The 24302-nt window shown below is 53.3% G+C and overlaps 1 protein-coding gene and 1 pseudogene across 4 annotated transcripts; both read right to left on the bottom strand.

Annotated features, from left to right (window-relative positions):
- Positions 1 to 68: 68 nt before the first annotated feature.
- Positions 69 to 23581, bottom strand: ZNF746 (zinc finger protein 746). Of its 4 annotated transcripts, XR_004954007.1 has the most exons (8): positions 23295 to 23581; positions 20074 to 20373; positions 19865 to 19946; positions 18810 to 18923; positions 5854 to 6045; positions 5296 to 5421; positions 958 to 4294; positions 69 to 583 (listed from the first exon to the last, which is right to left on the bottom strand). XR_004954007.1 is itself a non-coding variant. In XM_036230724.1 (7 exons), the coding sequence occupies exons 1-7, from the start codon at positions 23316 to 23318 to the stop codon at positions 3240 to 3242; spliced, it is 1893 nt and encodes a 630-aa protein (XP_036086617.1). In that variant the 5' UTR covers positions 23319 to 23581; the 3' UTR covers positions 69 to 3239. The 4 variants fall into 4 exon arrangements, 3 of the variants coding, with proteins under 3 accessions (XP_036086617.1, XP_015981397.2, XP_036086618.1); XM_036230724.1 differs by having other exon boundaries at positions 69 to 4294; XM_016125911.2 differs by having other exon boundaries at positions 69 to 4291.
- Positions 9473 to 9591, bottom strand: LOC118611239 (annotated as a pseudogene).
- Positions 23582 to 24302: the final 721 nt, after the last annotated feature.

The following is a 24302-nucleotide window of genomic DNA, read 5'->3' as shown; positions in this document are numbered from 1 at the left end:
CCACAAAATATGTGCATTTTTTTACTTTTCGATCAAAATTTTCTAAAGACAAATTATTTAACTACATATTTAATGTCTAAATTGTGCTTTTAATATTTTTTAAATAATCATGTATAAATTGTACAATACTCAGGTTTAAAGGAGTTTGACAATTACGCCAAATCAGGAACTTTGTTTTATAGCTGTCGGGGAATAAAGCCTTGTGATCCGGAAGTCCAACGCCTCATTTTTGTACATACACCTTTATACACACTTCCAGAAACGTGTTATATACAAAGTCAGGGGAGTCTGAGCAAGGGTCCATGGAGAAACAGGGAAGGCGTCGGTTCCACCTGCACAGCCTGGGGATGGCTGGATGGCACGGAGCCATTACCTGAGGGCTAAGGAGAGTATCGGGTGGGCCAGAGGTGAGGGGGGCAGACACTGTACGCAGGGGAACAACCTGTGCAGGAACGAGGAACAGCACGGCGCTCGGGGAAGGTTCGCTTAGAGGGTGAGGTGCGAGAGAAGCTGCGGGAGATGGGGACAAGGAAGGAGCCACCTCGCGAGGGGTCGGATACACTGTGCTCCAGTGCAGGCATCTCTGCAAGTTGAAAAAGGCGAGGAAACGTTCTCCTCTGGAGTCCCCAGAAGGAACTGGCCTGGCCGACACCTTGGTTTAGCTCCTTAAGACTCATGTGGACTTCTGACCCCCAGAACTGCTAACATAAATCTTTGTTGGCTTAAGCCACAGAATTTGTGGTAATTTATCACCACAGCAATAGGAAACTAACACAGGAAGGGACCACTGTGCTTTGGCCTTAGCAGGACACCTCAGAGCAGTGGCAGAGCAAGGGTTCCCGGAAGTCAGGGAACAGTGCGAGGTTCCTCCCGTTCCATGGCGCTTGTCTGGTCTCCCTAACTACTGACTGGGCACCCCCTTCTGGATGTCTGAAACTGAACCCAACTGAACCTCACCTCCATCCTGCATTCTGTCTTGGAGAGCAGCGCAGCCCAGGGGTCAGCATTCGGTGAGGCACAAAATGGCCGAGGGACCCGTCACGAGAAGCTTCCCGCATGCAGAGCACGTGGCCGAGGAGGCAGCGGCTGCGTGAGGCCTGGGAAGGGGCGGTGGGGGTGGAGGCTAACACACGAGATAACTAGTTAGCAGCTGTTAACTCTGGTTGGTGGGGATGGGAGTCCGCCTGGCTCAAATGCCATCCCGGGGACCTCGCTCCAAAACCAGGGACACGACTAACGCAGGCATCACCCACCCTTCCTCACCTCGGCCCAGCCAGGAAGAGATGTGAGGAGGAAGTGCCCGGCACCTGCTCTTCCCGGAAGTTCTGCACCTTTTCTCCCAGGCTTTCCTGTCTTCACGCACGTCACATCAAATCAAATACGACCAAACTGCACAAACTGTGACTATCTTCTGAAGCCAAGTGACGGGGTTGGTTTGATTTCCAAGCAAATGTCAGTTTACCTCCATCCAAACTTTTCTGGGCTCGTCCATTCCTAGCTCTCAGGGACAGTCGCCCCCCTGGCTCCACGGCGACCAGGTGCTGGAGGAGGGCACTGGGAGCTGGCCGCGCAGCCACCTCAGGGGGCACGTTTAGAGGGAACAGCGCCAGAGACGCGGGTCTAAGAATGGAAGCCACCACATCACCTCGGTGCTGGTTAGGTTTTATTTTAACAGGATGTTTCCTCTTCATTTGTTTTTCAAAATATCAGTTATATCAATTAGAAGTGTAAACAGGTACAAAATATACAGTACATAGAAACAATCTTCTTAACTAGTCTATTGCCTAATAAAAGTACGCATGGGGGAGCTGGATGAATGGCAGCCCTGGTCTCTTCTCTGAGGGGAAACGAGTCACCCGCTTTAAGTAAGGGACCCAGTGGTGGCTTCAACGAAATGGGAATGGACAGCTGTGTGGCCGGGACAGCACTGCGGTGGCATCGAGAAACCAGAGCCCATGTCTGATTCTACCTTCAGGATGCGAGATGGGGAGCAAGCGACTCACCCTGCAGCCAGCCTCCCAGACCTCGCAGGGAGCCGGTGCGCGCACACCTGGGCGGCCGGGCTCAGCTACAGCCCGAGGCCTGATGGCTTCACTCACGCGGACGTGGGACAAGTCTTCTAAGCCAGCCAAAACAAAATGGGAGGACGGGCCGTGTCCAACCCGAGGCTTTTCCCAGCTGTGGTGATGTGCTGCCTTTGAGAAATTTATTTCCTCAACTCTTAGAAGAAAAAACGCTTGCCCTGTGTGCTTCACAAGGTCACAGTAACAATCAAATGAGGTGCGATGTGAAAGCATTCTGACAATGAAGACACGCCACGCGGAGAGGAAACAAGCTTTTCGCTGGGGAGGAAAGCAGCCCCGACGGGGTGGGCAGGCTGGGCGCTGCTCCCGGCTCTGCTCGTAACTAGGGGACAGTGCCCACGGCCCCCGCCTCGCCACCTCTGCAGCCCTAACACTGTTTTCAGACAACCCTCCTTTACGAGGCCCAAGAGTCACGTAACAGGCAGACACTGTCAACAGGTGGCCCCTAACAGGGACATATAAGTAGGGCCGGCACTGTCTGGGCCATTTTCAGAGGGGTAGGCAAGCTGGGGATGGACCTGGCTGCTCCCAGACACGTCCTCCCTCCTGGGGGAGGCTGGGTCCCCGAGTCCAGCTGGCCTCACTGCCCAGGGGGGTTTGGAGCCCCAGGTCCAGGCCAGCGCCAGCCCAGGCAGACCAGGGGCCTCAGCCTCCCTGGGGCTCTGTGCTAAGACCATCCCATCCCTAGTGGTCAGTGGGGCCAGAGGAGGTCCAGGTCCCTCACTGTGTCCCCAGCCTGCCAATCTTCCAGCACAGTCACTGTCAGACTTGGTAAGAACACAACCCACATAACACACGCTCCAGAAACCAAAAATGTACACTAGAAAGTTTAAACTGGTGCTACTACTATTTTCCAGCTTCTTCCTCAAGAATTAAAAAAAAAAAAAAAATTTCTTTTCGTAATTAAATTACTTAAAATTCTATGGTGTTCAGTTTCACAGTCAGAGAACTCTACTCGGTTTAGAGCTGGGAGCCGAATCGTTCCGCAGTTTCTCTTCTTCCAGTGATCAGTTCAGCAACTAGGAGACGCGGTCTCCCAGCCTCCGCCCCGGCCTCTACCGTTTGCCACCACCCTGACGTCTGGAAAGGGGACTTTTTACACTTGAGGCTCGCGGAGGTCAGAGGGCCGGGCAGCCCCCGCCATCCTGGGGTGCCTCACAGGTCCCCGCCATCGGCGGGTCCCAGGACACTCAGGCCACAAGTCCAGTCAGTCACCAGGTCTGTGGAGGCCAAGGGTCCTTTAGAGGCCGGGCCCTTGAAGGGGTCGGGCGCGCCGGCCGGCAGCGGCGGCAGCGGCGGGCCGCGGGCGGCGCCCTTGGCGCCCGCCGCGTGGTTGCGCTGGTGCTTGCGGAGGTGGTCCTTGCGGATGAAGCTCTTGCCGCAGACGGTGCAGGTGAAGGGCCGCACGCCCGTGTGCGTTCGGTAGTGGTCGATGAGCTTGGAGCGCTCGGTGAAGCGCTTCTCGCACTCGGTGCAGGGGAAGGGCCGCTCGCCCGTGTGCAGCATGCGGTGCCGGATGAGGTGGGCCGGCCGCGTGAAGCAGCGCCCGCACTCCCCGCACCGCAGGGCGCTGCCGTCCCGCGCAGTGCCCGCCGCCCCCGGCGCCCCCTCGGGCAGCCCGCAGCTGCGCTGGTGCGCGCTCAGGCTCACCTGCAGCTGGAAGCTCTTCCCGCACGTGGCGCAGGTGAAGGGCCGCCCCCCCGGGGGCGCCGCCGGGTGCTTCTTCTGGCCTGGCTTGTGGCCGAAGCCTTTGGTCCGGCCAGGGTATTTACAGGGGTCACTGAAGGGTCTCGGGGCCTGGCCCGGGTCTAGCACAGCCTCCCCGCTGTCAGGGGAGGGGAAGGGCAGCCCCTCAGGCCCAGTCCTCGGGTTCAGGCCCACAGGAGGCTTACACCTGAAATTCCAGCCCCACCGGACCCCCCCAAACAGCCAGTCCCCTGGCGGGGTCTCGTCCTGGGCCACCGCGGGGCTGGGCTCAGCCATGTCCCGCTCAGGCCTGGCGGGCTCTCTCAGCCCCAGCACAGGGTCCTGGCTGGGGAACGAGCCACCCTGGCTGTCCCAGGCTCCTTCCTGGACGGGACTGGGGAAGAACCTGGTGGCCTGCCCCGGTCCAAACAGGGGCCCGTGGGCCTCTAGGTCAGTAGGGTGCACTGGTGTGGCCACCACCTCCTCTTCTTGGACTTCTGTTTTGATCACAATTTTTACATCTGCTGAGAAAGACAGAAAGACCAGGTATCATTCTGTCCCCTCACCTGCTTGGAAAGCGAAGATCTGATACTTTTATCCAGAGATCCAGCAGCTCCTGGTCCCCACTGCCGCCACACTGAACCCCACACACCTCAGGATCCAGCTCAGCAGAGCATCTCCCAAGTGGCCATGTGGCTGCCCCAAACCCCGAGGACACCTCTGTTCTGAAACCTTCACCACCAGTAAAGCAACCATGGCATCTGCTCCCCGGGTCCCAATTCCACTTTGGTCGGTAAGGTGAATCGTGAATTTCTCCTGGGGGAGGAACTCTCACCACCGGGCGCAATGTACCCAAGGGGCGAAAACCCAGGGCTGGGGGTCGGGCAGGCCTGCGATAGCACGGGGGCTCCACACGGACCGGCAGTGACTTCCTAACCAGTGGCGCGTCTGCGAACACCCTGTCACCGGGCTGGGTGAGGCTAAAGCGGCTAAGAGGCCTGACGGCATGCCGCGTGCTACGTGGGTGCAGCAAGCATCCCACGAGGGAGCCGGCTAGTGACAAAAACATCCGGGAAGTCGTAAAACTGTGTTTGCCATGAAAGTACTTCCGTTTCATATCCTGAAGTTTTATATCAGGAATCTAAGCTTTTACACATTTTTGGGTGCTAAAATATGACAGAAATTACATGTTAAAGTAACAGATAACTGGCCTTCAAAGCAGAAGTAAACAGAGAAGTAACGCATAAACTTGGGAGTTTCGCCCCAATCCTGGCCTTCGGACCCGTGTCCGGTGGAGCCGCTCTCTACGAAGCGTCCCGGCGTGGTGTGGTTTGGTTCCCCCACGCCCGAGGAAAGCCAGGCTGAGCCTGGGCAAGTTCAAGGGAGGCTGTTTGAGCGTAAGGAGGTGGAAGGAGCAAGAGGTGGGGCTGGGCGGCCCCGACGCCACAGGTGCCTGGAAGCCGCGGCTCGCCACTGAGAACGGGGGCTCGGGGGCGGCCCTCCCCACCCTCTCGGCCACCTGTACCTTCCGTGGAGGCCGCCGCGTTGAGCTTCAGGGTCCCGTCGGAGCACGCGGAGGAGGGGTGGTGGGGAGGGAGGTCCGCCTGCCAGGAAGTCGGTGGGATAGTGGTTGAAAAGTTGGCGTGGACGCCTGCGGTGAGGAGAGATCGGAGCCGGTGGGTGGGACGGGAAGAGCGGAGCCCCGGAGCCCCCACCTGGGCCTTTCCGCACCAGCAAAGTGCCCCTGCCTCTCCTGGACCGTTTTCCCAGCCCCTCCTCTGAGGCACCAGGAAGCTCGGACCTCGCAGAGGCCGCCCTTCCTACAAGGCGGCTGTGATTCAGATGCCCAGCGCTGGAGGCAAGGACAGGAGCAGGCCGACAGGCAGGGGACACCAGGAATGTGCCTACAGGTGTCAGTCGGCGCAGCCCCTGCCTTAAGTTGGGAAAGCTTCTAAGCCAGGCAGGCCGGGTGTGTGAAAGCCCGCAGCTCCCACGCCGCGAGCTTCCGGGGACTCCTGCCCGCGCGCCTGGCCCTCGGCCCTGCCTCTCTTCCCGGCGTTGGCCCTCCATCTCAGCCACTCACCAGAGGTGGCATCTGTGGAGACATCTCCTGCTCCGGAGTCCAGCTGGCTGAGGCCCCACGGCTCCTCCCCGATGTCCGGCTGTCCGGCGGCCCACGCCTCTACCCCCAGAGCCTGCTGCTCCTGGAGCTGGAGCTCACCCTCTTGCTTGATCTGCATTAAGAGGTCAGGGGCAGGAACCGGGGGCCCCGAGCCTAAGAAAGGGAGAATGTGTGAACACACAGCATCGGGGTCCCTCAGCCCTGGAGCAGACACACGTCCAGCCAAGGAAATGGACCTCACCGAGGTCAGACAGCAGATGAGCCTGGGGGGGAGGGAAAGTGTGAGCGCACAGGGACTGCAGGGTCTTCTGGGCAAAGCGTGAGGTCACATGGTACGGGGCACGCGGGGAGCGTGGGAAAGGGTGAGGACATGCCAACTCATTCTCGGAGCTACACCTCCGGTCCACGGGGAGCACTGAGCTGCCCTGGGGAGGTCTTGCTTTCACTTTAAATACAGAAATGCTAGATAAAACCTACCCCCAGATTTCTCCAAAACCTTAATCCCACGCATGCATTTAAGTGAATGCAAAGAAAGATTCCAGATAGAAGAGTCAAAGAGAAAGCAAAATCAAATCGAGAGTTCAAGTGGGAGCCAGGTGGCCCAGGGAGTGGCTGGAACAGGACGCAGGCCTTGGGGTCTGGGCTTTGATGTCCAAGTGAGGTGAGCGCTCAGCTGAGCTGCCTGTGTGAAGCCACGAGCCATGAGGCTCTGTGCCAGCTGTGAGATGGGGACCAGGAAAACTCCATCCAAAGGGGCTGTAAGGAAGCGGCTCACTTCTCCGGGGCTATGGATGGGAGAAGCACCCACATGAAATCAGAATCCCACGTCCACGCAAAAGTCATACTACTCACACAGCGCAGAGACCCTGACCCGAGAAAGTCACAGAAGGACCGAGAATCGTAGCAACCCAGGAGGCCCGACACAGGCCAATGCAAACCTGCCCAAAATACAGGCCACGAGGGACTCCATTAAAAACTAAACTTACAAACCAAGGAGGAGCCAAATGGCACGACAGTCACAGCAGAAATCACTCCCAAGAACTACAGAACAAAGAATAAGTTGAAAAACACAGTAACTTAAGTACGTCTAATGTAGTCAAAGAAATAAAGGAAGGAACAGAATGTCTAAGGAAAAACAGGAAATTATTTTTTATTTATTTATTCCCCTCCCTTTAATTCCTCCCCCGCTTCCACCCCCGACCTTCGGGTGTTGCATCTCCTCTTAGGAACTGGATCCCTGAGGGCGGGGCATCTCCTCCCGCACGCTCGCGGCGTGTGCCCGGGGCCTGGCACACCTGGTATGTGGACTGTGGCCACACCTGGGCCGCGCACCCATGACCTTCTGTCTGTAAAGCAGACGTGCTGACGACTACACTATGGAGCCACCCCCAGGAAATTACATTTTAAAAAGAAGATTTGAAAAAGAACTAACTAGACTTTCTAGAAAATGACAAAAGAAATGAAAAACTCAAGGGATGGGTTAACAACAGACTGGACAGAGCTGAAAAGAAAATCAGTGGCTTGGAAGACAGATCTGGGGAAATAATCCAGAGCACAGCCCTGAGAGAGGGAAAAAAAGAAAATAGGAAAGGGAAGTTGAGAGACATGGGGAGGACAGAGGGAGACGGACATTCACACTCACGCGGGTGGAAATCCTGGAAGGAGGGAGCGGAGAAATGAGTAAAGAGGAATATGTAAAGAAATAATGGCTGAGAACGTTCCAAATTGAAGGCATTACAAGCCCACAGTTTGAAGGAACATACCAATTTCTACGTAGGAAATAAAAAATATAAACCTCGACAACATTCTGTGAAATGCAGCAGCAGCAAAGACAAAGAGAAAACCTTAAAAGGTTCCAAGAGGAAAGAATGATATTTGGACTGGCAGCAGAGGTCCATCAGCAAGTAGGGTATCAGGAGACAGCGAAATATCTTCGAAACACTGGGAGAAAATATCTGTCAACTCATTTTATGAGGCCGGTATAATTTTGACTGCACAAACTAGAGGGCAGTATGTAAAAAAATTTGTAAGATAATCTCACTTATGAACAGATACACAAAGATTAGAAATCAAGCCCAGTAATATATTTTCAAAAAACAAAAACAGACAACTCATTATGAACAAATTGGGTTTATCCTGAGAACTCACGGATAACTCTAGAAGATAGAGCACTATAACTCGCAACGTTAACAGGTAACAATATAATCATCTTAACAGATGGAGACGCCGCATTCAACCCTTCCATTTCCGGTATACAGCGAGGTGTGCAGAGAAACTCCCTCCATGGAATATCTAAAAATGCTGGGTAAAGTATAAAAACACAAAACAAGTCGGAACATGGATGACCCGGAAATAAAGTAAGGAAAACAAGGGAACACGAGTATGAAAGGCCTGGCGCTCGGGCAGGGTGGGAGACTGGGACCCCGAAGGGCAACATTCCCAGGGGACCGAGCATAAAGCAGAGGTAAAACCCTGCCCTGTGGAGGAGCCGATTCTGACCTTGACCCTCGGCTGCAGTGGGGAACAGCTGCCTTGGGAGTTGACACGCTGCAGGCCGGTGTTCAAGGGTGTCTGGTGCCAGCTCTCACACCACGGGGTGGCCTGAAAACCTCCAGGCCAAGGCTGTGGTGTCCCCGAGTCCGCACTGGTCCCAGAGACCAGCAGAGGCAGACACAGCCTCTCCGGAGGACAGCATTTGAAACACAGCTTTCAGGCTGAATGAGCTCGCAATTACAAACTGCCATCCCTACAAGGACCTGCCTGCCACTCAACCGGTGAGGCGAAAGCATCCGCTGCAGGGGGACCCCCGAAGACTTCGGATGTTGGGAATTACCACATGCAGAATGTAAAGTTTAATGCATTTAGAGAAATAAATGTGTGTGTGTGGGGGCGGGGCTGGGTGAGGCTATGATAGATAAAAGACTATCGAAACTGACTAGTCAGGTTTTGAAAATGAATAAACTAATGTTAGAATAACAACATAATTGAATTTTAAAATCCAATCCATAGGTTAAACAGAATGGAAACGACTGGAGAGAGAATGGCGAAGTAACCAGAAGATGTGTCAGAAAAAATTATTCAGAACTCAGCAGAGACCGAACTGAATATATGCGGAGAGGTTCAAAGTCACAGGGACCGCTGTGAACATGCTCCGGAATAAGAGGGAAGAGTGAACAGGGACAAGGGCATTTGGGCATTTTCAGAGATAACAATGCAAAATTTCCCTAACTGTTGACGAATATCAATGATTAAAGCAGGATAAAGAAAAAGAAATCCACGCCCAGACACATCGTAGGCGGAAGACAGAGACCCCCCACGCGGAGAAAGCAGGGGGGTGGCCCACAGGGGGGTAATGGCTAGACTGACTGCTGACCTCCCAGTAGCAGGAAATTGCCTTCTACAGGTTAAGAGAAAATAACACTCAAACTAGGATTATATCCTTAAAATATAGGAATGGAATAAAGGTATTTTCAGACACATATAACTCATACACAAACACATACAAACTGAGAATTCACTAGCAACAGACCTACAAAAAATAACTTCTAAAGGTTGTATTTTATTTTATTTTATTTTTTAACGCGTACGGCACCTGGTCTTCCTAGATGGTTTCTCATCGAAGTACTAACCAGGCCTGACCCTGCTTAGCTTCCGAGACCAGAAGGGATTGGGCTTGTTCAGGGTGGCATGGCCGTAGTAAAGGATGCATTTTAGAAGAAAAATATTCCTGAATTCAACTCTAAAAGAGTAGAAACAGAACATATAACTTCTAAATTCATTAAAAGTAATAACAGTTGGAAGAGGGAAAAAAATCCACATAATTCCCAAGGAGTGAGGAAAAAAGGAACTACACGGCGAGGCAGGACCAAGGCCCACCAGCGGAGTGTAGGGCGGAGCGTAAGGACCCAAGGACAGTGGTGCCCACTGTCTCAGTGTAAGTGGCCTAGACCAGCACTGTCCATAAGAAAGCAACGTGGGCCACGCAGCTAATTTTAGGTTTTCTAGAAGCTACATGAAAAAAGTAAAAAGAAACAGGAGAAATTAATTTTAACAATTTATTTCACCTGACCTAATATATCCAAAATGTTCATTTCCACATATAAGTATCTCATCTACATAGCATTTTCAACGGGCTCAACAGCCACATTGCCTGTTGCCCTGGACATTGAAAAGGCAAAGGTGATCAGAGTAAGGGCAAGCAAGGAACTGAGAGCAGCTATATGCTGTCTGTAAGACACACGCCTGAAACAGAAGGATGCAGAAGCGGTGTGAAAGGGTAAAGGATACACTGAGCCAGAATAAACATTAAACAAAGGATGCAGTTATACCGTATCAGATGAAATAGACTCGAAAAATAAAAATATTCACAGAAATAAAAGAGGACAACTGTGCAATGGTAAATTGACCGGGAAGATAAAATAACTTAAAAAATTTTAATCTAACAACCTAGCTCCAAAATAATAAAGCAAACTGACAGAACTCCAGGTGAAATGAACAAAAATCCATCTTCGTTGTGGGGAATTTCAATATACTTCTTCATGTAATTGATAAATCTTGCTGACTAAAGGTTCTAGGAAATTCAAACATCACTATTAACAAACCTGATCAAAGACTTAGGTAGAATCTACAGACAAGGAAAATACAAGGTTTTCAAGCTACACAGAACATTAACGTAAAATAAACATTTTCTAGGCCATGAAACAAACCTCAGTAAAATTGAAAAGATTAGTATTTTACAGACCTACTTTCTAACTATAACATTTTGTTAGAAATGAGTTAAATATCCCTGAATTCCTCATAGGTACTAAAATTAAACACACACACACACACACACACACACGCACACGCGCTTTTTAAATAATCCAAGGGTCCATGGACAAATCACAATGAAAATGAGAAGACGTTTGGAACCCGAAGCAAACGAAAGTTGTTTATCAAAATGGGCAGGCTGCATCTATCTACAATGGTGCTCTAGGAAATTTTACAGCTTCATATGCTTATATTAAAAGAGAAGACGAGTTGAAAATTGGTGGGCCAAGCAGTTAATGCAAGCTGTTACGAGAGAAGAACATCAACAAAACCCTTTTAAAAAGTAAAAGAAACAATATGAAAGTGTAAATTAATAAAAAAAAGAAAAAATACAGAGAGCCAAGAGCTGGTTCTTTGAAAAGAACATTAAACGAGCATATCTCTAGCAAATTATTTATAGAAAAAGAGAAAGTACTAATAACTAATACGATGAATTCATGGGGACATAATTAGAGATGCAGCAGAGATTAAAAAGATAAAGAGCATAATACGCATGTTATTCCAAGTAGTAAGAAAACTCTGGGGAAATGAAGCAATTCCTTAGAAAAACTACAACTTGCCTAAACTGACTTAGGAAGGATGGAAAAACTGAATAGTCCTATAACTGTTAAAGAACTTAAATTCCTAGACAGAAATCTCCCCCACAAAGAAAACTTGAGGCCCAGATGGCCTCACTGGTGTTTTCTGCTAAACATTCAAGGAATAGATAATTCCAATACAAATTCTACGAGCAAATAAAAACAAAGGGAATACATCGTAGCTTATATCTTTATTATCCAAACTAAAAATAGTCCGAGGAGAGAAAATTATTGGCCAGTGTCATAAAGATTCAAAAATCCTAAACAAGGTAATTAGTACTAACTCCAGCCATGTATATAAAGGGTCATAACCAATCTAGGTTTATTCCAAGATCACAAGTTAGGTTCAACATTAGAACATAACTTCATTTACCACATTAGCAGGTTAAAGGAGAAAAATCTTATAATCATCTCAACAGACACCCGAAGAACATTCTATAAAAATTTAAAGCTATTTCTCTTAGAAATATCTAGTCAACCAGAAATATAGGAAACTTCTTTAACCTGATAAAGGGCACTGATCAACAAAACCTCTCACAAATATACTCAAGTGAAAAGTTAAAAAAAATTTTCTTTGAAATCATGAACCAATAGGATACCTGTTATCATCACTTCTGCTTAAGGATTTTCTGGGAGTTCTCAGCAGGCACAATAAGAGAAAAATAAACCATAAAGATTTGAAAAGCAATAAACAATTCCCATTACTATAGATCATATGATTACCTTTTAAAAATTTGGGAATCATCAAATCTTCTACCATGAATCACAACAGAGTCATAAAACAAAAGAGGACAGAGCGTGAGGGTGGGTAAACTATTTTTGTTATGGATAATTGAGGAAGCAGGTTTTATTTGCAGGCAAGACCCTGAGACCAGGAAGTCACCTGCCAGACCATGGTTGGAGAGGCTGTCCCCAGCAGAGCAGCACAGGCCCTGTGCCCTGGGGGTGGCCAGTTGCCCAAGGGGAGGATGGGCAGGACTGGGCTTGTCCCAAACTCTCCATGTCCCTGGTGAAATAACAACTCTCAAGGGAAAACTGTAAGACTTTCTGCAGGCACGCGCGGAGAGCGGCATGTCACATAACCAAGGCCCGTGGCATGAGAAAAAGCACAGGGAGGGGGTGACCCCTCCCCCAAGCCCTGGGCGCACACCAGCAACAAACAGAAAATGCAAGTTAAAAAAGGTACCACCGACACTAGCGACCAAAAACATGCAAGAAACCGAGGAATACATCTAACGAATGTACAAGACCTTTTTTGGAGAAAATTATAAAACTTCACTGAGACATCACAGACAAGCTAAACGGAGCGACTTAACAATATTCACAGACAACATGCCTCATGGGAGCGAAAGGGCCGATTCTACTCGAAATGACTCACAGAGTGAACGTGAGACCAACCATAGCCCCAGCGAGATTTTCATGGAATCCGACAGGATAATCTGAAAGGTTACTGAACAGAGCAACGGGAAAGAAGACCCAAAGCACCAGTGAGAAAGACCCAGGGTCCCAACCTCCCACCGCCTCAAAACCCCATCCAGACAGATCGACAACTTGAACATGGAAGGCAAAACCTTTGGTAGAAAATGTGAGATGGTGTATTAGGAACTCGAGGTAGAAAAACATTTAACTGTTTACGACATAAAGATAAACCATAAAGGTAAAAACTAGTAAATTCAAGTATATTAAAATTAAAAGCGCCCGTTTTTTAAAATATACTATAAATCAGTGATACACATATCCGACAGATTAATATTCAGCATATGTAAAGAACTCTTATGAATCAGTAAATAAAGAGAAAACAACTGAAAATAAAAATGGACAAAAGACACACACGTATCTCACAGAATGACAAGTGGCCCATACGCAGAGCACACATGACGTTCAATCTCATTCATTAGGAAAACGCATGTTTTAAACTACAAATTTTAAACCACTTTGTTCCCACCAGATGGGCAGATACTAAGATGTAAAGCATTTCCGGGGGTGGTGAGGACGAGCTGCGGTGGGAGTCCCCGAGTCCCGCTGAGGGGTGCTGTCAGGCGCCACCGCCTCAGAGGACACCCAGATGTTACCTGGAAAAGTCGAGCATGCCTCTCTCCTAAGACCCCGTGCCTCCACTCCTGGTTCTACACCTAGAGAAACTTTTACACGTGCATAAGAATCCTCCTAAAAGCAAATGAGTTAGAAACAACGCAAACACCCACCAACAGTAAAAAAGATAAACGCATCGTGTTGCATCCATAAAACAGAAAACTAACGAGGCGAACGTCGTGAAAATGAACTACAGCTATATTGCATCAACACAGACGACTCATAAATAGTTCAGAAACAGGCAAAACGAAATAATGTTATTCAGGAACACAAACACAGGGAATAAAAATGTAAAGAAAAGCAAGGGGCTATGTCCGTTTGTGAACTTTCTAGTTATCTGTGAGAGGAAGGGAGGGGTCCGGGACCAGGGAGAGACAGTGGGGTCTCAGAAGGGTCTGGCCGTGAGATACTTTTTATGCTGGAGTTTGTGGAATATGGGTGTTCACTGGCATTCTCTAAACTTTGCCTGAATTTTGTTCTGTATTTTGTTTGTGTTATACATATAATACACAGAACAATATTCTAAAGAAATGAAAGTATTTAAAAAATAACATTTGGTATAATACAACACTTGTTTACAGTAAAAACTTTAACCTGCAGTGGAAGGAAACTTCTTTAAGCTTAGAGTATCTCAAAAGTCTTTGGCAAAAACCATCCTTACTGCTGAAACTCTAGAAGCATCCACAGACCGAGATGCCAGCTATCACTGTTACTACTCATCAAGGTCCTGGCCAAACTGCTAAACAAGAAAAATAAAGTTAAAAGCATTTAAAAAGAAGAGATAACTTTTGTGTCATCTGTGAAGAGAACCACTGTCCCCATGAAATACCCCGGGAGAATCTAAAATAACAAGTCGTTTTAAGAAGAGAGTTGAGCAGAATTTCTCTTTCCTAAACAAAGTCAAAGGCAAAGCCGTACACTCCTAACAACTACTTAAAACATGTAATTGATTTAAAAGTCCTGTTCACAATAGAAATAACAACTCTCAAGAGAAAACTCTCAAACTTTCTTGAAGCAACACAGAAGCCTGCAACAGGTAAGTCTTCCCACAGATGGAAGGGCTCAGGTTTGTAATGAGAAGTCTCCGGAAATGAGATTATAAAGTAAATGTAATCCTCATCGAAATTCCAACAGGATTTTCTGAGAACTTGACATAAAGATTCTGAAACTCGTATAAAACAAAGGTCCAAGAGCAGCCAAGAAAGGTTCTGGCGAGCCAGCAGAGAAGACTGGGTCTGCCACACATCCGGGCCTCCTCTGAAGCGCGGTCAGTGTTGGTGCAGAGATGAGTAAAGGGCCCAAGAAACAGAAGAAAGGGCCTCAAAACTGCGCATGTGTGGAAACCTGGTTTATGACCAACTGGCACTGCAAATCATCACAAAAAGACAGCATATTCAGCAAACTTTGTCGGAAATCAGATGTCATGGGGAAAAAAAACAAATTTAATTCTCTCGTGCAACCTACACAAATATTAAATCTAGATGGATTAAAGACTTAAATGTGAAAAGTAAAACTTTCAGAGTTTTATAAGGAAAGACTGGAGGATGTATTTCTGACCTGGAGTGAGGTAGGGAAGGGTATCTTAAGACAGAAAAAGCAGATCACAAAGAAAAAGACTGGTAATTGACTCTACCCAAATTAAACTTCTGTGCAAGAACTGTAAAATGAAAAGACCCGCTGTGGGCTGGGAGAAGACATTTGTAATGCAAACAAGAGACAGGGGTCCAGAACCTGTGTAAAGAAGTCCTGGGCCAATAAGGAAATGCAGACCTCAGTAGAAGAACAGAAGACGACATTCCACTGGAGAGGAAGCCAGATGGACCTCTGACTAGGATGCTCGACTTCTCCAGCAGCCGAGAAAAGGCAAATTAAAACGTGGTATTTCACCATCACTGGACTCGCAAAAATCTAATTCTGAAAAGTGGGCAAAGATGGGAGAAAACAGGTACTTCCCAACCGCTGGGCAGTGGCACCGGCTTGTCACCCACAGGGCGACCGCTGTGGCCACGGCAGAGCTGAAGAGCAGCGTGCTCAGAGACACAGGCCTCCCCGGGTCTAGTCCCCAGGGAGGCGTCGGCACGTGGGCACAGGAGGCGCGTCGGAGAGTGTTCGCGGCAGCACCACTTGTGCAAGGGAAAAATCAGGGATGGCTTAGGTGCAGCTGGGTGGAGGGCTGGATAATAAATTGTAATCTGGCTGCTTCTGGAATGTTGAGCATCTGTTAAAATGAATCAACTTGATCTATACACATTGATAGAGAGAAGTCTAAAATACAGAATAGCGAGTGATAAATATAACGACCTTTATGTAATTTTTCAAATCACAGAAAACCACACTGTGTGTTATTTATGGCCACACATGTACGTCATGGAAGTTTTAAAATGTGGATGCAAAAGTAAACGCCGACTCGGGGACAGTGGTGACCCGGGGGAGGCAGGAGACTGAGATCCACAAAAGGATTTAAACTGTGTCAGAAATATGTTTTTTCATACACACATATTTTAAATTACGAAATGCAGCATACAGTCAGCAAACACTTATTGAATTCCTGCTCTGTGCTAGGCAGTGTTCTAGGTGCCCAGAACGATCACATGACAAGAACAGACAAAAGTTCTTGTCTTCTTGAAATCTCCATTCTAACGGAGGGGCAGACAGACACATGTGAATCTGTAAATGTGAAATGCCTAACAGACGATCTCTGCCCTGGAGGCGAGGCAGGAAAGGGGGCCGCGAACTCCTGGGCGGGGAGCGGGGGCTGCTCTTCCACAGGGCGATGAGGCAAAGCCCCGTGGAGACAGAGGCCCGGAGCGGGCAGTGGACAGAGCCGTCCCAGCAGAGGGCCCTGCGGAAAGGCTCGGGGCCGGGCCGGCCTGGGGCGCTGGGGAAAAGGCCAGGGCAGACGGGTCAGAAAGAGCGGCAGGAAACAGCGAAGGCCGAGGGGTGAGGAGAGAGGGAGCCAGGAGAGCGGGGAGTCCTGTCAGCCGAAGAAGTGAATCTAGGAAGTGAGTGACCACCCGTGGCCAACGTCACCAACGGGCCAGGGAGAGTGACAGCCCTTTAGCACATGGAGGTCCCTGGTGGCCTTGCCAGGAGTGCTGGTGGAGGGCTGTGAGGGAGGGTGGGGGAGGGACGGAGGCGGCAGGCACAGAGTCGTTCTGGGGGTTCTGGGGCGTGTGGCCCTGGGGGACAGCGGCAGGGGCTGGGGGGGCGGGGATGTCTGTATCCAGATCAGGAGGGAGGCGGGAGGGGCTGGTGGGGACGAGGGAGGCAGGTGAGGAGGCAGGTGAGGATGCTGGGCCTGAGTCCTTGAGAAGGTGACCCGAGATGGGGTCCAGTGCCGAGTGGAGGACGTTTAACGGGAGGGTCGACGGTTTGTCACAGTCACAGCAGCAAACAGAGCTGGGCACAGATGGAGGCGGAGGAGCAGGTGGGGTGGTGAGGGCCGTGGCAGTGTTCTGTTCTGTTTTTTTTCCCCCCAATTAAATGTTTCTTCAAAATAAAAACTATTCTAAGCTCGTAGGCTACAAAAACAGATGGGCGATTTGGCCTGTAGGCCAGAGCTGGCCAACCTCCGGGCTCCTGAGTGGACCAAGGAGACACCGCGTGACCGCAGGGCCGCGCCGAACGCCCCAACTCCCTGGTGAGAAACAGCTGGGGCGAGGGGTTCCTTCCAGCCACGCGCGGCTGCTGGGGAGCGATGGTGACGACGACGATGGGCCCAGAACCGGGCCGGGCCGAGAGGGAACGCAGCCGAGCTGGGCAGAGCAAAGGCGGCGGGACCGGGCCTCGTGGGAGCCGAGGACGAGAGCTGCTGGCGTCGGGGCCCCAGGACGTGTGACTCGCGAGGACAGGAGGACAGGGAGGGTGTGCTTAGAGATGGAGGGGTGCATCACTGTGCCGGCAGCCAGGGGGACGACCACGGCGGAGGCAGAGAGGGAGTGGAGGGTGGGGGGCAAAGGAACGGAGAGGCCAGGGTGTCTGAAAGACCATCCTCGGGGAGGCTGCCATCGCCGAGGGCGACGGCGGGAGGTGGGAGGGAGGGCGGCCTGGCGGTCTGCATTTGACTCAAAGGTGTGGGTTTCCAGGGAGGACGGGGGACGCTGGCCCAGAGGGCACGGGGAGCAAGGACACGGGCTCTGCCTGGGGCAGAGGCTCCTGGGCTGCGAGGGACTCGGCGCCCCTGCGGGAGCCGGGTCTCCTCTGAGCAAGAATGGGCCGGACGCACAGAAAAGAGCCTGAGGGTCGGGGGTCTTGCTGAGGACTGAGTACCGCAAAGCTCAGTGTGAGGGTCAGGAGCTGGAGAGAAGGGGGCCGCACCGAGCCCAGACGGGTGAGCGGGGGTCCGGGCTTCCTGTGATGAGGCAGGTGCGGGGGTGGGTGGGAGTTCGAGATGACGGGCTCAGGCAGCGTGGCGTTCACGCACGTCGGATGGCAGGGCCCCTGGGGCTCTCGCCAGCAGCCACCATATTTCCGGGCCCCATTCACTGTCATTACGACCGTGTGGAAACCGGAGAGGCTCCCGCATATGTCACCGACGTGGCAAAACAAGCCGACCTCAAACCTTCCCGCCCAGGCTGAGCAGCGGCAGGCCCCCCGTGCTGGAACCCTCTCTGCCATTTTGCTCTCTAGCTCTCAGACTGCCCTTGGCACCTAAACCGGCGAACGCTCTCCCGGCACCGGCGCCACGGCCGGCTCGGCACGTGTCTGCCCTTGGAAAAGCAAGAGTCTGGCTGTGATGGCCCAGCCAGCGTGGGAGATGCGACATGTTCATCACGCAGCAAACACAGAGACTTTTCAGTAACACAGGTGCTCGGATAAATGGAAGCCAAGGCGGGGGCGGACGAGGGGTCTTGTGGAGGAGGCGGGTCTCGCTGGTCAAGGGACAGACTGTCGTTCACCCCAGAACCCGCCACAGGCTTCGGTTCGGTCACGCGGCTTGTCTCCTGTATCCACCTGTCCTACCCTTAACCTTCAAAGGTGCTGACTGGCTCCAGGAGAATCTGCGCGTGACGGCGGGTGCCCAAGTTCACCTTAAACAAGCCTGCGGCTCTAACTCAGAGACGTGGCGAGCGTGCGCCTCACAGGTCACTGTCCTGTGACCACTAATGAATGTAAATCGGATTTGGCTCTTGACTAAAGGCAAAGCTGACTCCTCGTAAAGCTACGAAGCGAATTAAATTTTGTCTTCACAGACCCCTACCGCCCTGTATCAGTGTCCGTCCTTCACCTCCACTCATCTGGTGACACCGGCTGTCTCTTGGCCTAACAGACTAGGTTTGCGGCCTGTTCCCACCCTGGGAGGTATTCCCGAAGGGCCGGCCGAGCAGGTCACGGGTCATAACAGTCGAACAAAACGGAGAAACCACGCCCTCCCCAGCCTTTTACGTCTGTTCTCGGCTGATCGCCTGGTGGCTCCCTGGTCCCCTCCCAGCCCCGCACCTGGACTTGGGTCCACGGGAACATCTGGAACCTTCGGGCCGGCGCGGCGCCAGCTGCATGGCTCCTTCGCTTGCTCAGTCTGGGAGAGGACCTCGGGCTTGGAGATGGCGTAGTCTGCGGAGAGATACAAGGCCAGCTTTGCCACGTGGTTCCCAGGCTGGGCGCGGGCAGCCTGGGAAGCCAAGAACAGCCAAGAAATGAAATTTCTTGATTGGCATATGGCAGTGGGCAATTTTGTCCCCCACAGAGACATTTTTGGTTGTCACATCAGGGGCCTGGGGGAGAGGTGCTACTGGTAGCTGGTGGCGGAAAGCTGGGGTGCTGCTGGATATCCTGCCACACACAACAGCCCCCCACAGAATCACCTGGCTCAAAACGTCACCATGCGGAGGTGAAGAAACTCAGGGACGGTCTCCACGTTAAGCAGCGGGACATTTCTGCAAACCGAAATGCACCGCCACACCCGCGCCTGCTCCCATCCTCACTGAGGATGGCTTCCTGCCTCCCGGTCTGGGTCGCAGAAACACCCCAGGAAGAACCAAGCCCAGGCCTTCTCCTCACGGGGCATCACAGGAGAACAGAGGCAGCCTCTGGGTCTGGGAGAGCAAAGCCTCGAGCATGAAGACAGTGCTGGCGGCAAGAAGCGCGGTCTGCCCACGCTCTCCACTGACCCGGAGGCGCGCCGGACAAGGCCACACAGCTCAATAAGAGAAGGCTAAAAGGAGGTCTTCCTCAAATGCGGGTTGATACTATCCCAGATCTGAGAGTGGTAGGAGCCTTCTCCACACCAAGTCTCAGCGGGACAGAAACAGCCATGCCCCACGCCTGGCTAGGAGAGGGGCCACCTCCCCACGTTCATGGCATCCCATGAGCTTCGCCATGGAGAGGGGACCTTTCAACTCAGTCACCAGCATTCGTTGTCAGGGAGAGGAGGTGACTCTGCATGTCAAGGTTTCTAGAGATTTGTGTGTCCTTGTGATAAAGCCCACCAGCATGAAGAGAGGTCTGAGGTCCCCCAGATCACACTGAACAGAGAAACGAGTGTCGCGCCTCACCCAGGGACACCAGCGTCTCGTAGTTGCCCCGCATCACGTGCTTGTAGAGCTCCTTCTGCCACTCGTCCAGCTTGCCCCACTCCTGCTCAGAGAAAGAGAGACGTGTCATCGAAGGTCACGGGCACCTGGAACCACAAGCCTCATGCACGCTCGCCCACACTTACGGGCACGGTCCCTTAGGCTGTCCCACCCCAGGGGCCCAGGGTTACCTTGGGGGCCTCCGCCTTGCTGCCCGGGGGCAGCCGCAGGACCCAGAAGTTCCTGTTCCTCAGCAGGTTCTCCATGTTCTCCAGCCGCCTCTGCAGCAGCCCGTACTCCTGCAGCAGCGTGCCCAGCACGGCCCACTTGCCCTCCAGCTGGTTCCCGAACTCCAGGGTCGTCTTCTCGCAGTCGGCCAGCTTCTTCTCGGCCATGCCAGTTCGACCTTCTAGGGAAAGCAAGCGGGCAGCCTGCGATTCAATCTTCCTCTCCATGGCCTGAATCGTAGCTGCCATTGTCCACGGAGAAATCTTTCAGAAATAAAGACAGAAGATCGCCATCAATTAGTCCACCGGCCATGTTCCATGGGCCCAGCTCCCCTAGGCGACGGGGAGCCGGGCTGCGGGCAGGATTGAGCATGTGATAAGTGGGGATGCCCTCTGCCGCTTGCCAGATCTCAGCCTACTGGTCGCCTCCCCTGGGTGTCTCAGACATCACCCGTGTCTGGGCTCCTGCCTTCCTCTAGGCTTTCGCAGCAGGCCGTCCAGACCCCTTGGTGGTGCTCACCACCCTACGGTCAGCTCCTGCGTCCACCTCACCGCATGGCCCGAGGCACGCGCCCAGTGCAATTCCGCTAAATAAACGGTGACTGAGCACTGCTGGGGCATTTTAGTGGAGAAACAGCAAACTGCAGATTTCCTAGAGCCCAGCCAGTACCTCCCATCATAATCGCACAGGAACTGTCTACTGACGATGACCTAGCAAAAAAAACAGCTGGTTCACTGAAACGGCACAAACAAGGGCATTGCTCAATTGCTTTTTTTAAAAAGCATCTCGTGTCTCTTTTTAATAAGCATCAAAATCTAACGGCTAATTCTTTTCCCCACAAGAAAATCCGATTTTGTCCCCTCCCCAGCCACCAACCCCCTTCCCAAACAAAAAGCACCATTACTGCAAATCTCCACCAGCCAAAGTTAGACTGCTACAGCATGAGTCCCCTGGGCCCCTGAGATTGACTTTTACGCCCCCACCCCGCCTCCCAAGGGAAGAATTATGGTCTCAGACATTCTTGTGGCTGCCCCAGGATCAGTGACACACCTTACAGACTGTGGGGAAGGCGACGCATGCCATTAGGTTTGAGTCTTAGACACACGGCGCCCATCGTAAAGTCGTGGTGCTTCCTCAACCAGTGACTTCCCTGGTGCTGGGAAGTTCACACGGTGGCTCGAATGACCAGCAGTTGAGGAAACTGAAAGGGCACGACTTTGCTTCGGGTGGGGGCTGGACCACCTTGACCCCACCTACCCACCCACATTGGAGGGTCGGACCTGTGGGTCCGACAGGGGACCCCACTACCGGGCCTTTTCCCGGCAGCACCTGCGGATCAACAGTTCCTCACAACATTCTGGAAATGGGTCTCAAACAAATGGTTGGTGACTGCAAAAATAAAGTGACTACTAGCAAACACTGTGGATTCATTTAGAGAAAGTCACTGAGAAGCAGGACACAGGGGGACACCTCAGAAAACAGCGACAGGAGAGTTTGAGTGGGATTCGGAAAAAAAACTCAAGGATGGAGCGTCAGAGAATTTGGTTGGTTGCCGGGAGGCTGGACCAGATGACCTCTGACCTGAAGAAGGGTTTTAGCTGCATCTCAAAGGATGGGGAGAAGCTGGATAGACAGAGAGCTGTGAAGGATAACCACTGGATGCGGGCGCAACACCTGCTCTCCAGAGGCAGGTGTTCTGCCCCGAGGTGGCCGGGACAGCGCTGGGCTGGCACCTCTACCCGTGCCCCTGCTCGCCCTCTCTGATCGGTCCCAGCCCTTTGATCCCAGCCTCCAAGAGTTTCCTCCAGAAGTGTCCTCTCGCTTCATCACCCGGTTCCCCATCCACGGGAAGTCCCAGTCACTCAGCCTCCAAGCGCACCTGACTGCCATCGCGACCATCTCTGCATTGCAGGAAAGGGCATCTGCATGAACGCCTACTGTATAAATGGTAAGGCATCTATGGTTTTCTTACCACTTAACGAGCCAGGGTGCCCCATGTAAGGCCTTCACACTCTTTGGTGGGAGGGGCGACTGTTTCTGCTCAGGCCCCGCTCCTTACTAAACTGTGGCTGGAGAATATGGGGTTGTCTCAGACTTCTGCCAGGGAAGCAGAAAACTCTTTGCTTGAGAGCAGCTGAAGGTGAGAGAATTCCAGATCCTTCAACAGCTCCTCAGCCACGGAAGTCCAGGTATTCGAACTGCGTTCAATTCCCTGCAGCCTCCTCTCCCACTGCCTGACGACTAAAGCCATCTTTTCCAGGTGCAGGGCCACCCTGCCGTTCCTGGGGCACTCCGGGAACGGCATCTGTGCCCCTGCTTTCCTCCAGACCTGAAATCCTGGCCTTCCCTCGGAGCCCAGCTCAAAGCTGAGGCACAGGCAGGGAGGGCAGCGGGGAGCAGAGGCCGGCGGCCCCTGCCCTCTCCTGCCCCTGCCTCCCAAGCACGTTCCTACCTCGACGTAAAAAGCACTCACCTCTGCTTTGCACTATTCTTGTCAGGGTACCTGTCTGCTGCCCCTGAACACAGACTGCCTCTTCACACACTTTGTAGCGGAGCGATCCTGGGCCGGTTAACTTCTTTAGGCCTCAGGATTTTCTTTTGCGTGACAGGGAGGATGAGTACCTACCCTCTAGGTTTGCCGTGAGGACAAAATAATGCCTAACGGGGCCGGGGCCCTGCCCGCTTCTACAGACGGGGGCAGCTGTCTTCCGCCCGGACTCCAAAGAGCTGGGCACGCAGAGGGTACTCGGTGTCTGCGGAATCCATGCCGCTCGGGACACCTCCCAGGTGCCACCAGGCCGCTGGGGGGAGCTGGGGGGCAGGGAGCGCAGGGTAGAGCGGTGGGCAGAGAAAGGAGCCGCGGGGAGGGAGGGGGCACAGAGACGAAGGGGCCCGCGGGTGGGGCGGGCGCAGGAAGCCGCGCGGGGCTGCAGGAACTCGGCGTGGGGCGGCCTCTGGGGCGGGGACGGCCGGTTCCGCCCTGTTCGGGCTCGGCCCGGAATGGGGGGCCCGGCCGGCGGGTATCGTAGGCCCCAGCGGCCCCCGCGTCCCGCTCGCCGCAGCCCCGGGCCCAGCGGCCCGGCCCGGCGCCCCGAACCCCTCCCCAGGGCCTGCGACGCCGTGTGCGGGGCCCCGGCCGCCCGCGCCCCGAGTCCGTGCGCCCGTGCGCGCGGGCCGCCCTTACCGGAGCCGCGGCCGCCTCGGCCATGGCCCTGCGCTGTCCGGCCCGGCCCGGAGGAAGTCGCCGCCGCCGCCGCCGCCGCCGCCGCGCCGCCCCACGCAGGCCGCCCCCGGCCTCTCCGCAGGCGCCGCCCGCCCGGCCTGGCTTCGCCGCCCGCGTCGCCGCGCTCGTCGCTGGCCGGCCCGCGCCGCTCAGTCCGCAGACGCGCCGCCGCCGTCAGCGCCCGGCCGGTCCACACTGCATCCTGGGAGCCGGCGCAGGCCCGTGAGGCTTCCTGGAGGCAGCGCGGCCGCACAGCCCCACCTGCAGCCGGAGAGGCGAACGGCAGGCGCCCGCCAGCCCCGCCCCGCCCCGCCGCGCCCCGCCCCGCCCCGCGCCCGCCGCCCCCCGGCTCACCCACGCGGCGGGACCCCCCCGCCCCGTCGACCTCCCGACCCCGCGGCCCGTCGACCTTCCGACCCCTGACCCGCCGAGCCCCAACCCCGGAGAAACGGCCGGGCGCGCGCCGAGTCACCGTCCGGTCCCCGCGCCCGACCCGCCGCTGGCCGCGCCTCGGGCTTCGGAGCCCCCGCGCCCCGGGCGCCTCGGTGATCAGAAAGAATCTCCTGGCTCCGGAGGCCAGCGGGGCCGCCCCCGGGACCGCGCCGACGGCGGCCGCGCCCGCTGCGAGCCCCAGGCGACGCGCGCCTTCTCCCCCCGGGCACCCGCCACGTCGCCCCTGCGGCTTTATTTAGGTCCTGGCTGGCGATTTGGGCTTCCTAATGGGCAGTTACTTATTTGTCGGCTTTAGCTCACATCTACCTTTGGTCTGAAATACAAAAATTTCTCCCAACAATAGGTAAACCCTGGTGGGCAGCCACTCAGAACTTTCTATAACGTGTTTATTACCTATCAATTTTTTTTCCCCCAGGGGAATGAACAGAGGAACACAATACCATCGTTTAAAATTACTATGGTAAAGAACTTGGTATGGGAATTTGTTCATGATATTTTGAGACGCCTGTCCAGAAT

Source organism: Rousettus aegyptiacus, unplaced genomic scaffold (assembly GCF_014176215.1).
Source record: "Rousettus aegyptiacus isolate mRouAeg1 unplaced genomic scaffold, mRouAeg1.p scaffold_m13_p_13, whole genome shotgun sequence".
Classification (NCBI taxonomy): Eukaryota; Metazoa; Chordata; class Mammalia; order Chiroptera; family Pteropodidae; genus Rousettus; species Rousettus aegyptiacus.
The sequence above is the reverse complement of the archived record's forward strand: the minus strand, read 5'-3'. Positions and strand labels throughout refer to the sequence as shown.

What these genes read in the sequence shown, in the direction of transcription:
- ZNF746 (XM_036230724.1), bottom strand. Translation starts at nt 23,318, where the DNA reads ATGGCCGAGGCGGCCGCGGCTCCG. An exon ending in CGAGACGCTGGTGTCCCTGG is followed by an intron (nt 18,924 to 19,864) that starts GTGAGGCGCGAC and finishes ATCTCTCCGCAG; the next exon opens with ACTACGCCATCTCCAAGCCC. An exon ending in CTCCACAGATGCCACCTCTG is followed by an intron (nt 5,422 to 5,853) that starts GTGAGTGGCTGA and finishes TCCTCACCGCAG; the next exon opens with GCGTCCACGCCAACTTTTCA.